Below are 14,818 nucleotides of genomic sequence, written 5' to 3' on the forward strand. Positions count from 1 at the left end.
GAATAAGTCAAGTCATATATGTATATGAGTGTGGTGGGTGTATCCGTGTGTTTGATGGGGGGGGGGGGGGGGGGGGGGGGGGGGGGGGGGGGGCTGTTTGATTTTATAAATATTTTACATTAAGTAGATATTACATGATAGTGCATGATGTTGTATTTTGTTTATATACTGCACTTAAAAAAATCTATCACCAATTTGTTAACAAACAAACATAATTGGTTTAGCATAAAATACATATAATAAATTTAAACTTACCTATTTGTAACAGTACATGTACTAAAGAATATGAAAAAGTATGTATGCAAAGGTTTATTTGATAAGTTAGTATAATTTTTTTGTCATTTAAAAAACAATGTTAATGTGAATCTGTACCTTATTTTAAAGATTCATTATCTTTGAACATATTTTTAGATGACATGGATTTCTGTATGGCTGTTTAGTTAACCAATACAATATCTGAGGAATATGTTACCCATAAGTTGATTATTGTCTTTATTTTACTTAGTGACATGGCCAACTTGTGTATAGTCAAGATACTAAGTACAGCAATGTTACTAATTATAATTACATGTTGATGCATGCCGGGTAATGGATGAAAGTCTAAATGAAATATTGAATGGAATTTGGTGAAACACGAGATGTTGGAAAAAGAAAGAGAATAATTTAAGAAAGAATGAAAAGGAAGAGACCGAGAGAGTAAGATCATACATTAAAAATAAGATTATGGGTGAAAAACAAGATTTTGTGGGAAAAACAAGATTTTGGGTGAAAACAAGATTATGGGTGAGAAAAACAAGATTATACGTGAAAAATGGCATATTTTGGATAAACTTCATGTGATATGGTTGTGGATAATGTTTATTTAATCTTCTGTCTAATAAAAAACAATATTGTGTTTATATGCCGACCTTTACTGTTATTATGGTTCGTCGTTAACGCCTGTAGCTACTACGTCACGTAATTAATAATAATGTTTTAAAAATCATACAATGTTATTAGTATGTTAAAATTGTATAATAAATCATACATTTATGTTATCAAAAAATTGTTAAATTTTAATTATTCACGGGTACATACTTCATCGTAATAAATCCCTCAAAACAAGCTGATTTACCCTGATAGTTATCTTATTGCTGAACATATATATATATATCATACACATACTCTTTAAAGTGACATCTGACAATCAGAAATGTTTAAGTTCCAAGTTTAAGTTCAAATGCATAAACAGCAACAGATAAGATATAAAAATTGATACAAGTAATATAATCAGGAACATATACACTGCTATATCATATCATATAATAATTAATTGATTTAAATATAACATTTACTTATAAATTTCTAACATAAGGTCATTTCAATGGTACAAATTTCTTTCTAATAGTATATATCGGCGATAAGATAGGCCCATTATCTTCAGGTCAAGGTTTTTAAACAAAATGGCGACATTGATGTATGTCATAGGTCTGATAGGCATCGCTACTTGTGCCAGAACTGGATCGCATTTGCAGGAACGTTTTCTTTTCCATAATGTTTTCCCGGACCGGATTAATCCTAACTCTCTTCAGAAACTTTGGTGGATCCGGAAAATGTCTCCAGACTTATATTTGACGGGACGTCTCACGGACAGACAAGTTAAGTATGCGTCCGAGGGGGGATTCAGAACCATTATTACATTATTCCGTTTCAATTCCCCGGGACAATTGGGACTGGAGACATTCCCGACGACAGATGGGGCGAAGTTGATGGCAAATAGTCTAAACATGAATTTTCGGGCGATATTAGATTCAGAAGACGACTGGTATAAAGTGAGTACCATTGAAAAGCTGTCCAAAGCCATTAACGAGATGGAGAAACCAATTCTTCTTCACTGCCATCGTGCACATACCATTACATTTGCTACATTGATGTATTTGGCTAACCAAACAAGATACGATCCTAGCTTTCGTCCAAAAATTACGAGTGACGTCTTTTATCAAGAAAGTGCATCTATAGGTTTAGACTTTACGGCAAATAAAACGTCAGAAGTTGTATCGAAAATCACCGGAAGTAAAGTACCGGAAGTGTTTCCGAGGACGACAGCATATCCGACAGAATGGTCGAACTATTGGCTGGTTCATTTCGTTTACAAAAATTGGTTTGTTGGAGGGCAGATCCACTCCACACATCTATCTGCTATCGTCGACACTGGCATTAAACATATCATCAACTTACGGTTAGGAGTCTCAACACACAGTCGGGCGTCACAGGAACCTGTCACATTGCTTAACATCGTGGACGGCACGCCCACCTACGGAAATACCACGCTTGGGCCTCGACAATCTCCGGAAACGCTGATCAGAACTAGAATTGATCTTGACAAACCGACTACTTACATATCCGAAACGTCGCCGGTGAACTATGAAGAGAGGAACTCCCTGGAGTTTGGAGACGAAACCGGATATAATGAAGACATGGAACAAACTGCTGTGGAGAAAGCTGGATTGACCTACCATCACCTTCCGCTGGGTAAGTGGTCGTCTTTTCCTGTAACACGAGACCAACGTCTGCTCCCCATCTCCATATTGAGGCAAGTTGGTTTATTTTAAATTATATTATTCAATGGTAATGTTGTAATGCTTGAATGGTTTGTTTTTGTATTCTCCCAGATTCTCATAATTGACTTGTATTTTGTTCAATTTCAGTCAGAGCGTGTCCCAATGTGTTATTTTACTTTCTTTTGTACTCCAATTATAAGGTGTTATTTGTTTTCACCAAAATTACGAAAGTAGAATATGGAAAGACGCCCAGGTTAAAGCCTTTCAATGTGTTTGTTTATGAATATAAAACTTTATCAGGTTAAACTTTATGATACCCTATGGATTATCCTCATATAATTTCTACCAAATCTGCTCAGTTATGCCAAAATTTCATAAATAAGTATAAGTATGTATAATAAACATCTAAAAATCATACGATATATATTTTGTAAATTTTATCATAAAGGTAAATTTTGAAATTTCGTCATTGTCTTTTCTGAAAAAAATACGGTCATATGTATATTTTCATCATTGATGTTTTACGGGAGAAGACTGGAAGCAAACACGGGCGCGCCGAGCAACATTCCCAGATTATCCCAATACCGAGAAGTTTCACTGTCAATTCCGGATGGCTTTTCGCAGTTAATCTATATGTAATTGTTGTCTAGCGGACACACATTGACCCTGTAAATGATATTTTGATTTTACCAAATCCTTTTCATTGCCTTCGTGGCAACAACCAGTGCGTCTGATTTCATCACAGGGAATCGAGAGACACGATGGCATTTTATCGAATTTCAAAATGGCCCCCAAAACGTCTCAAAATGTGCTATACACACTAGGGAAGGTCCAAATACATGTAGACTGTAACTAATTCTCAAGTCCCTGTGACAGAATCTAATATCTGTAGTTCCAAGCAAGTCATGTCCTACCCACATACCCTGATCGCATTATAACACAGATACCATCCAACTAATGAAAGTATATCCCATTTCTTACAGACGAGAATCGGCAATACAGCAGGGAGTTGTATTCCGAATTTAAAGATAAATTTATGGAGGTCGGACAGACTGGTGAGCCAATCATCTTACACTGCTCTGACAGCAGACGTGCAGGTAAGGTATTACAAGATTTAGTTTGTACTCAGTTACACGGAAGGTTCAACACAAGGTCACAGAAATTGTACAGATCATGGTGGAGTGTCATAATTTGTTAAGACCTTTTTGAATCTTCAAGACTTGTGTTTAGGTAGCAATGCTACGTCATTTCAGAGCCATGTTGAAATATGTCATTGGATTTCCCCTCACATAACACGCATTGTCACTTTGGATTGTATCTCCATTTATTTATTTAATAGGCTCTACCAATGAAAAATTACATGTGCATAGGCATATCTTTAAGTTTGTTTCATATAGAATATACATGGAAAACCTCTGCACTGTAAATATTCTATTACCCGTATATGAACGCAGTTTTACAGTAACATAAGCCAAAACAGTCGTTATATGTATTTTCTTTATCCTATATATAGCCTACATGACGGTCCTCTCTGCAGCACTCCAGGAGGGTCAGCATTTACAATGGGCTTTGGCCAAACTTGACGAGATAGGGTTTCCAATAGGACCGCTGGTCAAACCGGACGTATACAGTATGTATGTCGCGTGGTTGACCGATTCCATCAGCAATGAGACTGGCCGCTGATGAAGACAAAGCAGGACGATGCCAAAGTCGCTTCAATTGCTGTTAAGATAACCATCATGTTTACAACTCGTTAATTATATCTGACTTATAATTAAACTAAAGCAAATCGACAAAATATGTTTTTATTGGAAAATTTCGCATCTGCTGTTTACTTTTTGTTATTCATAGTAATTTGCAATTTATTTCATTTAAATGAATTACAAAGAAAGAAGTTATATCATAAAAATAAATTTCTGCATATAAATGGGATAAAATATATATTTTGATCCGTAGTTTTTCGTATGGGTCCGGATTAACAAGGTAATTCCATTTCTTGTCAAGCATAAGGCAAGTTTGCTTCTTCAAATAATATTTTTATTGATTTAAACATATCTGTTGTTAAACTTCTAACAAGGGATTTGGCATAAGATAAAAAAAAGATTGTATTATAACATAACAACCGTGTTTTCTGTGTCCTCGTCCATTACATAAAGTGAGCTATGAGCACACGTGTTATTGGCCTAGCGGCCCCGTGATTCGTTGTAAGTTTTCATCTTTTCCATTGTGACGTCATAATTTCTTGACGTCACATGTGTTGTGACATCATTAAAAAAAGAGAAATGCAGTTACAAATATTGCCATTTTTGTATCATGTCACTGATAAAAAATTTTATTATGAAAGCCACGAAGATATCATTTTATCTCCACAGACTTGAAAAAATAAATAAATAAAAAAAACTCGTAGAATAAACCTCACTTGAAATGGAATCACTGGTACAATCTTCCTTTTCTGTATTGTTTTACAGACATAACGCCATTATTAATAATTATTTTATAGTAGATGAATCAAGATTGAATATGACATATTTGATTATTTATATCATGAATAATAATTAAAAAAATAGCTAGATATATATTGTAATAAATTATGACTACCCCATAAACCTTGGACTGATGACTGCTATAGCTTATACGGTTAATACAGGTACCCGTATTAATGGTAACTGTACTTAACACATACGTCCGCGAATACAATGAAATTTAAAGGTTTGTTTAGAATTGTTTACTTGTTGCCAAGGGAAGTAAACCATTTTGCAATGTATACCTTACCACAAACGACGACACAGGTCACTGGATCTACATATATATATTCATTGATATACATATAGACTTAACAAAAATTAAGTTAAAAATATATAGGTTCATAAATATATTAAAAAGTAAAATGAATATATTGAATTTATATTATGGAATAATGAACGGAACTTTTAAGAAAAAAAATTATGATTGCTTTCACAGAGAATGAACGGATAGAGTTATTTCACACATTGATAATTAGACAGGTGAGCGAATACAGGTAAACACAACAAACACGTGTATACACACATACATGTACAGTTCTGTACGTACTTGGAGTCGTTAAGAACTGGAAATAACAACACTAGGTCATACAGGACAAAGATAGGCCGATTTTTATTTGGTACATACAAAAACACGACATTCGTGATTTTCACTATGCAAAAGTTTTCAGTATTTTTAAACTGGTGTTATCTAAGATCAAATGAAGACCTGTTTGAACGATTTTGGATATATATATAACAGATCGAAGGGAAACTAGATAGCGACCACCTGTCCGGATAAAAAACGTCCATGGACTTCATAGAACTGTGCAGTTATCCTGAAAGTTGTAGTCATTTAACCAGGAATTGGGATACGCCTCCCTGCCGTCGGAATATTCATGTTTATGAACATGCATTGTTTCAACGTATTTATTTATTCCTGACTATCCTGTATGTTTACAGAGACATATCGAAAGGTTTGTGTGTTTAAGGATTAGTTAACAATCGATTCTTTGCACTGTATAACAAGCAGATATGGCCGTTTGTCAGAGACACAACGATCTGAGTATATTTTACATTTGGTCATATGATCCGTTTGATTTTTAATAAGTATGCAAAACGGAAGTTTGTTACCAGAAGGATCCACAAGAACCGGAAGTGTTCTAAACGAAAGGATGCAACAAAATGGCGGCAGATCCTGTCAAATTCATGAAGAGACAACGCCAACACATACAATGGCGATGGCTGCCCTTCCCAAACCCGTGGCCGTCGTCTGCTGTGTGTCGAATTTCGCCTTTCCGGGACTTGGTAAGAAAAAATAGCATCACATTACGCATGCGTACTCACTTCCAACATTATACATGACGTGCAGTCCCCTGAAGCATATTATGCTGCATTGGAATGTAGGTTTTGTGTAAAAAAGCTTATGTTATTCTCGTTACTTTGTGTTAAAAAAACGTCAAGGTCATAACTGTTTGTCAAGGTCAAAAAGATTAACAATGAAACAGAGACTTGGCACGAATTTTCAACCCATGGTCCATATTAAATGTATTGAATATGTACCGTGTATAGACCATGGGTTGGAAATTCGTGCCAAGTTCCTATGGTAGAGGATGTGTTCAAACGAGATAATGTTATGTTGATAGCAATAATTCTGTGCGAATGGAAGACTTGATGATGTCTGAACAGATAAAGCCATTTTCTAACTGTCAGGAAAATTGTTGACATTCCATGTAGACTATTTTCTTCTCTTTCTGTTGTTATTGTTAGTTACTAACATTACATCATTCCATACTCTCATAGAGTAAATGACGTCACAACAGAGCAAATTACGTCATACACTGTCTAAAACATTTTTTCATCGTACATTTATATAAAGACATGTACATGTATGCAAACAATAACAACCAACATAACAGTTTGATATGTAGGAATATTGCAAGGTTTGAAATGAAATAGAATTCGTTGTAAATTAAGCTGACTGATGTCAGCACAGTTCAGTCAACCCCGGATTTTTGAAAACATGAGTAATTTACAAACGTATTTTATCAAAATTTGATTTTATAAAATATTTATAAGAAACAAGATTAAGATATAGCATAAATGCTACAAAAGAAGTGATGTTTTGAAAGTTTCAGATATCAAGAACTAACAATTACCAGAAAAAAAATAATATTTAATATTGTTAACCTAACAATGCTTCTAAAATGCCAAACCGTTGTCCGATCTGGCCAATTACGCCATTGCTATACATAAAGATAACAAGCAAAGAAAAAGTCAGCTTAACCTTTGTAAGTGTTAACAACAGTAAAATTGTACACAATGCTTGTTAGTGAGAAAGGCATTCAACCGGACAGGAGAAACACTCTCCGGTTTAAATGATTTCATTCAATTTCAGCGACATGGAAAGACAAATACTTAATCTCCTTTAAAGAGGTAACAACACATGTTAAGTAGTGGTTGGATCCTTACGAAGTTAAACCGATAAACATTCTTTACAGAAAAAAAAACAAGTATGTAAACATAGCTGAATGTCGTTAAATGCTTATGTGTCTCGTAATAGAATTAAAGGGGTATTCCTTCGTTTGAATAAAGTTTAGGTCGTCAAAATGGAACTTAACGGAAAACATGTATTTTCCCCCAAGTAGTGGAAGTTATAATCTTTACATTAATTCGGCAGTTTTACTCGTAAGGTAAACCGAAGTTCTGCAAGTATTAAGTCCTAAATATTTTGAATTCGCTAATTACCGCAAAGACAGACGGTATTTGTGTTAGTTTAGTTTAGTTTAAACGTATTTTATTGTAACAAATTTACAACAGGATTGGGCACAAGTTATTACAACTTATAAACGCCCTCTCCTAACACAGTGACATATAAATAATTACAAAATGCTATAAAACACATATTTAGTATTAAATAATATATGTATATTTTTTTATAGAAAGATGGAGAGAGAGAGGGGGGAGAGAGAGATAGAGAGAGTGAGGGGGAGAGAGAGTGGGGAGAGGGAGAGAGAGATAACTTATGGATGGGCAATAAAAATGTACAAAATAACACAAGCAACAATGGTATACATTCAATAACGTATAACGCATATAACAAACAAGTAATAAGGATAAACATTCTCATTTCAGACACAATGGATACACGTTTTACTTTAGAATATAAATCGATTGATTTCTTAAAATCTGTTACTGTCCTTTATGAAATGTTGAACACATAAGAATACTTCAGAATTAATATTAAAAGACATTTCTTGATTACCATATAACAGAAAGTCTAAATCTAAGGGTACATGTAAATTTAAATCATCTAACTTCTGAAAGAGAATGTTTCTTTGAATAATGTAACGGCCACACTCAAAGAAGAAGTGATGAGCATTCTCACACAAATGTCCACGCGAGCAGCTCGGAGTTTCCGCAAGGTTCACTCGAAATAAATCATAATTTAAAGAACTACACTGGTGCCTAAGCTTCGTGTGACTAATGCTAATTTTGCGGTCACCGATGCCAAAGAAGGGAGGAGGAGAAATCTGATTTCTAGGTTTCAAAGAATTTTTGAAAATGCTAAGAGAAGCCGACGATCTGACAGAATGTTCAAGGGTGTTCCAACAACGAAGCGTAGACGGTAAGAATGAAGAGGAAGTTGACGGTAATCTACAATATGGGATTCTATAATCATTTACATTTCTCAATGGATACCTAACATTATCTTGAACAGTAGGGGGAAGTAAAGAAAAAAGATACTCTGGAGTTTGATCGTTATGCATCTTATACAAAAGTTGGAAGTTTTCTCCTCTTTCTTCTAGCAGACAAAGTTTCTAAACCAGTTTCAAATTGTAAGGCGTAAACACTTGCATATGATGGAAGACCCATGATAATTCTTGCCGCTTCGCGTTGGGCTTTTTCTAACTTTTCAGATTCTAAATTAGTACATCCATCCCACAATTCACAAGCATACTCTAAGATTGGTAAAATAAAAGTTAGGTTAATTCTCAATAGAGCGTCTCGTCTTAGTATACATTTCAATTTTCTCAGAGTATTTATTTTCTTCATAACAGAAGTGTATATAGCTTCTACATGATCTCCCCATTTTACACTAGAGTTTAAAGTAACACCCAAATGCTTATGGCTATCTGTAAAGTCTAAAATGTTTCCGTCAAATTCAAGATCTAATATTTCATCTAGTTCATTTCTATTCGAGATAAAAAGTACATCAGTTTTGACCGAAGTATTAAGAGATTCAAGATCTCTATTAAGAATAGTTTGAATTTGAATACAAGAAGAGGAGGAACATTGAAGAGAGGTGTCATCAGCGAATAGACGAGAAGCTGAATAAAAAATATATGCTATATCGTTAATGTATATCAAAAATAAAAGAGGCCCTAAGATAGAACCTTGCGGAACCCCGGCACAATTAAGCTCAATTTTGAAACAGACTCGTTAATACATACCATTTACTGCCTTTGATGTAAGTAATCCTTTAACCAAACGATCAGTTTACCTCCTATTCCATATGATTATAATTTTACTAATAGACCGGTATATGTGTACAATTTGTCATTTTTTTTCCTGTACATTTCGGCGAAAATTTCGTTATACTAGTAGACACAAACACATATATAATCCTTGTTCGGACATCATCAATAGAAATTTCGCATTTTCTGTTGTCCGAACGAAGGAATGCCCCTTTAAAAGTTAATTATTGCAAAACTCTATAAATAACTTGCCTGTTTTGGGCATGGGGTGGTTGTAGTTAGTTGTATGAACTATTATTGCATAAACCAGCTAAACAGCGAAACAAAAATGTATTTTTCTGGCACACACCGTACAGCACAAAAAACAATGTCGGTCTTTATTTTCTTATCTATAATGATAAACACAACACCTGCTCCGGACCTTATTCACCTAATGTAACGACACTTTGTGTACAAAACATGTAAAATTTAGAAGCGGTATACATGGGAATAGCAGAAATTGAATAAGATAAATAGATCAATGGAATTTGAAAGTGAAAGTAAATCCATACTATCTCAAATATCACAGCCAGCTGTTTGTTTTGCAATACGATCGATACGGATTTTTTTTCTCGCAATAATCTGTATCAAAATGTTATAAAGTAGCACTTGCAAAATCAGATAAGACAATGTTATGATAAAAACATTGTAAACGTAAAAGCCAAGATTTTTAATGCCGAATCAATACGCATGGGTCTTTGTGTCTATGCTGCAATAGGAGATATCAAGCGGTGATGTTCAGGGTTTCCGGACTTTTCTTCTCCAAAGTGGAAAAAATGGGGAAAAATAAGAGATTTAGTACATTGTTATTAAGGTACATGTACATCAAGTTTTATGATACTGTTCTTCTTTTCATTAGACAGACATACATTTTCCGGAAGTCACACCCACAACCGGAAGTTGCATATGCTTGGAGTCAAAATCAACATACAAAGTATTATATTTACATTCTGTGTTGCATTTGCCTATATGTCGTTAGTAAACCAAATTGTATTCACGAGACTGTATACTACAATTTACAGTGATTCGGTCAGAGTAGGAATACAGCCCCAGGTGTTGCTGGTCAAAACAATGGCCGCCAGTTACTTTCGGCCTGGAGAGATTTCGAATGCTAGCATTTATTATCCACAAAACAAAAAATAAAGCAACTTCACAAGTTATGAGAGTAATATTTTATAATTAAAACAAAATGTAGTCAACACAAAATAACTATAAGCACCGTTCTTGATCTAAGAATGATCAAATTGTCAATGTCGTCACACTCACAGGGGCTCGTTTCCGAATTTTCAGAAATGTAAGACAACATTAAAAGTCCAGTATTTGTAAAAATAAAAATAAGATAAAAATCTTGTGAAAAATCGGGAGCATCGACATGGTTTCCGGTTGTGTATGTATATTAGATTTTAGTTTTGTGGTTATTCACTGATGTTAAAGACCTACCTTACAAAATCGAGCCCCTGTGAAGTTGAAAATCGTCTGCTAAGTTAGCGACACTGATGTGACCGGTTAGACTGAAATCTTTTTCGAACGAAATATCTTTGGAATCGTTTTCACCTACTGTCAAGACGACTTTCATTTAGAATTTAAGAACTGAAATTCTTCTGAAAACAATGTAAATCCAGTCGATAGAAACTGAAGTATATCCGAGGAATCGAGTCTGTCCTGTGCAATACCCGTTCAAAGTCGCATCACTTCTAAATGTTAACCGTATAGCATTGCGCCGAAAAACGACTTAGATTTTAAACAATCAAAAATTATGCAATTGTGAATAACTTGACGATATCTACAAACGTATATGAAATAGAAAATAAAGCCAAATTTGTGTAAAACCATTGTATGTGTTTGCTATTAATAACGACATGAGGGACTATATTATTCCTTCTGGAAGTTTCGGCTGTTCCGGTATTTGAACCTGATGACGTCAGTGATAGGGGAAGCGGCAAATTTAAACGCGTCTTAAGCTACAGTAAATAAAAAAAAAATATGAATGTAAATATAAGCATTGAACTGTTACCAAATGGTAGTATACAGTCGATATGAATACAATTTGGATGACAGATAAATAGAATGGATGAACTATTTATCTGTCAAGTAAACAACCGGAAGCTAATATATTTTTTCGTATTTTCCAGGAACCATGATGACTGGATTTGCTATGTGCTGCTGTGATCGACATGGCGTTAGGAATCGTTCGGATGTGTGTGCTAACTGTACAGCTAACGTTGTGATTGGACTGTTACAAATCCTCCTTACCCCAATCTTCCTGCTTGGCTGGTTATGGAGCTGTATGTGGGGAATACTCTTCCTTCGTACCGCAGGTAACTTTATACATGTTATCATTTCCTTGCTTGAACCGGATGTTGTTAACACGGGAAATAAAGGAGCACACCGTGATATCTGTAACCAAACAGTACTAGGTAGCCCTAGTTTTCTCTGGCCCTGTCACTATGTCTCGTGTAGGGCCAGAGCGCACTACTATATGAAAACGTGGAATTCTCCGACACCGTTTGGTGTCACTAAGAATCTGGTGCAAATACAATAAAATCGGGAGTGACATAACACCTACCTTACATGTATGGATAAATGAGATATTTATTTACCCCAGAACACCCATTTAGTCCCATTTAGGTGTTTAATCCGTCCGTATAGACCCTCGCTTTACGCTAGTCAAAATTTCGTACTGTCACATTTCATTAAGTAGGCGGGGCTTCCGTCCCATTAAATTGTAAACAGAGTGAAAACACGTGATTTCTGTTTGATTTGTTGCTTCTGACATATGGAAGTCTGACCGACCAGGGTTTTCTCATTTGGAATTAATATTTCATCGATGGATTATCCCAATTGACTGTTAGGCTTACCGTGTTTATGCTGTTCAATAGCCGCATTTTCGTAAAATGTTTCTATTAAGCTTCTATCTATTCAATTATGGCATTTGATTAATACCCATTCGGAGACATTCTTTAATCTGTTCCAGACCATTATGTTTATTAGAAAAGCATAAAGCATATCATGGGAATGAGTGGCTATGGAAAATTTGATATGCCACTAGCCACTGAGGCAATTCAAGTGGCATATAAAAATATAAAACGAGTTTAATAAATGTCATTTTACATAGCCACGAGTGTAAGATTCTGTTTATCAGATAACTTTTATTTATGAGAATAAATTTGAATTCAAATTTACTTCTTCACAGTAAAAGACAAGTGGAATTTTTCGGACAATCATGAGATGTCACAAATTCATTGTGCCGTTATAAAATACATTTGCATGTGTGACGTCACAATAGTGTTACTACATGTGTGTCTTACGATATGTATTCCATGGCCATGCTGTTTAAGGAATTTCAATAGTTCAATTCAACTTTAAGCCTGACTGCACATAAGTGTGTACAAAGAAACATCATTTTCAACAATATATATATACAATATGTAAGTTAGGAGATGGACACAACAATAGGCGTAACTGGTGATAGGAACAAAGAAATGTTCATTTCAACAACATATATAACTGGTGATAGGAACAAAGAAATGTTCATTTCAACAACATATATATATACAATTTATAATAGTCGGGGGATGGACAAAGCAATAAATATAGCCGAAGATAAGTACTTAAAACATTATTTTCAATAGCAATAAACAATTTGTAAGAATAGTTAAGAGGCCAAACAATAGGTTTTACTGGAGATAAACACATATAAATATGATATTGATCTACATGTATAACAAAGGTTGGAACATGAACCGTGTTAGCCATCTTGATTGCCAACACTCCACATTACAATCAGTCATGCATATAATTGATAATATTCAACCTGTTGGTGAATTTAAAAGTGTATAAGTGAATTAGGTCAAGCAAATTGTGCGCGTTAGAGACGAGGACTATACACATGTACATGTATAATGTCAAACATGCAATGATCTTTTGATTTAAGTCCTTCTTGTACTAATCAGGCAGACCGTCGATCATGTTTTACTTTTTGTAAACTTTATATCTTGGCAAAGAGAAGCATGTGTATATTTTTTCCGGCCATAAGCATTTTTCATACCGTTAAATGTGGAAAATAAAACATATACTTATTAATCAGGATGGCGGTCATTCTTTCCGGAATCATTCTGACATAATGTAGTGTATAATGATGATTTGAATTTTAATAAGAATGTTCCGGAATCCATCATAAGTTGTATATATTCAGTTCTTAGGACATCAATCATTTCCTGTAAACTGTCATATTATCATATAATGATTATTTTTTCAAATTTTGATCTTACTGTATACTAGTCGCAAGCCCATGCGATTCCAAGTGTTACAGTCTACCAGTGCGCGCTTGGACCTATGTTAGTGAGTATAGATTTCACACGCTAGAATATGTACACTTGACGAATTCTCAGGTCCCCGTGTGGTAATGTCATATACTTATTAATGAACAATTAATATGTATGTTTTCTTATAATGATGTTGTAGATGAGTATGACAATCAGCACAGACAGAATGACTGTATGACGTCATCATCTAATGACGTCGACATAATCCAGCAGACAATCGTCAACATTGAGGCATGCGCACTAGACCCTGGTCAAATTCACAGAACAGTTAATCCGTACGACGCAGACAAACACGATCCTCCCCCTCGGTATGAAATCCTCATCCAGGATTCTGATGAAGACGATGACCTTGAGCCGTCCCCTGAGGACAACGAACCTCCTCCCCCATACTGACACTGGCCAAAAGTATGGATCATTTATCGTCAAAACTGTTCTCTGTACCGTAAATCTGGTTTTGGAGATGGTGCGGAATTCTGACACATGCCTTTTATTTTGTTATAGCAGGCGGAGTTAGAAATCGGAAAGTCAGCTGTGTGTCAAAGTGTTGTGCTTTTTCAACAGATTGGTTCAAACTGCGAACGAAACCAAATACACATTTGTACATAGAACGAATATTCATACCCTGCCTACACTGCTCTCCGGCAGGGTATGAAGTCCCTCCCATTGCCGATAGTGTAGCAAGCCCCGATGTGATTCACATCGGGCAGTATTAGCTGTGGTTTAAATTTTCTCGGATAAAAAAAACACAAGTAAATTGATGATTCTGGTATATATTATCAATATTCAAGCCGCAAACCCGCACATTACGTCAATTGTTTGACAATAAATAGTAAAATCCGAAACGAGCAAGACACACAGAAATATCAGTTCAAACATACCGCCATCTTTGATACAAGTGTAAAGGTCAATTTCCTTATAAGGAAATCAAAATAAAT

The 14,818-nt window shown here is 35.0% G+C and overlaps 2 protein-coding genes across 2 annotated transcripts; both read left to right on the forward strand.

Moving 5' to 3' along the window:
- Positions 1-79: 79 nt before the first annotated feature.
- LOC117330703 lies at positions 80-4,338 on the forward strand. The gene is made up of 3 exons (XM_033889155.1): positions 80-2,511; positions 3,524-3,637; positions 4,054-4,338. Exons 1-3 carry the CDS (start codon positions 1,443-1,445, stop codon positions 4,221-4,223), a joined length of 1,353 nt encoding a protein of 450 aa, XP_033745046.1. The 5' UTR covers positions 80-1,442; the 3' UTR covers positions 4,224-4,338.
- A 1,135-nt stretch (positions 4,339-5,473) lies between these two features.
- Positions 5,474-14,588, forward strand: LOC117330704 (protein stum homolog). The gene is made up of 3 exons (XM_033889157.1): positions 5,474-6,349; positions 11,691-11,876; positions 14,023-14,588. Exons 1-3 carry the CDS (start codon positions 6,154-6,156, stop codon positions 14,274-14,276), a joined length of 636 nt encoding a protein of 211 aa, XP_033745048.1. The 5' UTR covers positions 5,474-6,153; the 3' UTR covers positions 14,277-14,588.
- The last annotated feature ends 230 nt before the right edge of the window (positions 14,589-14,818 follow it).

Source organism: Pecten maximus, chromosome 7 (genome assembly GCF_902652985.1).
Source record: "Pecten maximus chromosome 7, xPecMax1.1, whole genome shotgun sequence".
NCBI classification, from domain to species: Eukaryota; Metazoa; Mollusca; class Bivalvia; order Pectinida; family Pectinidae; genus Pecten; species Pecten maximus.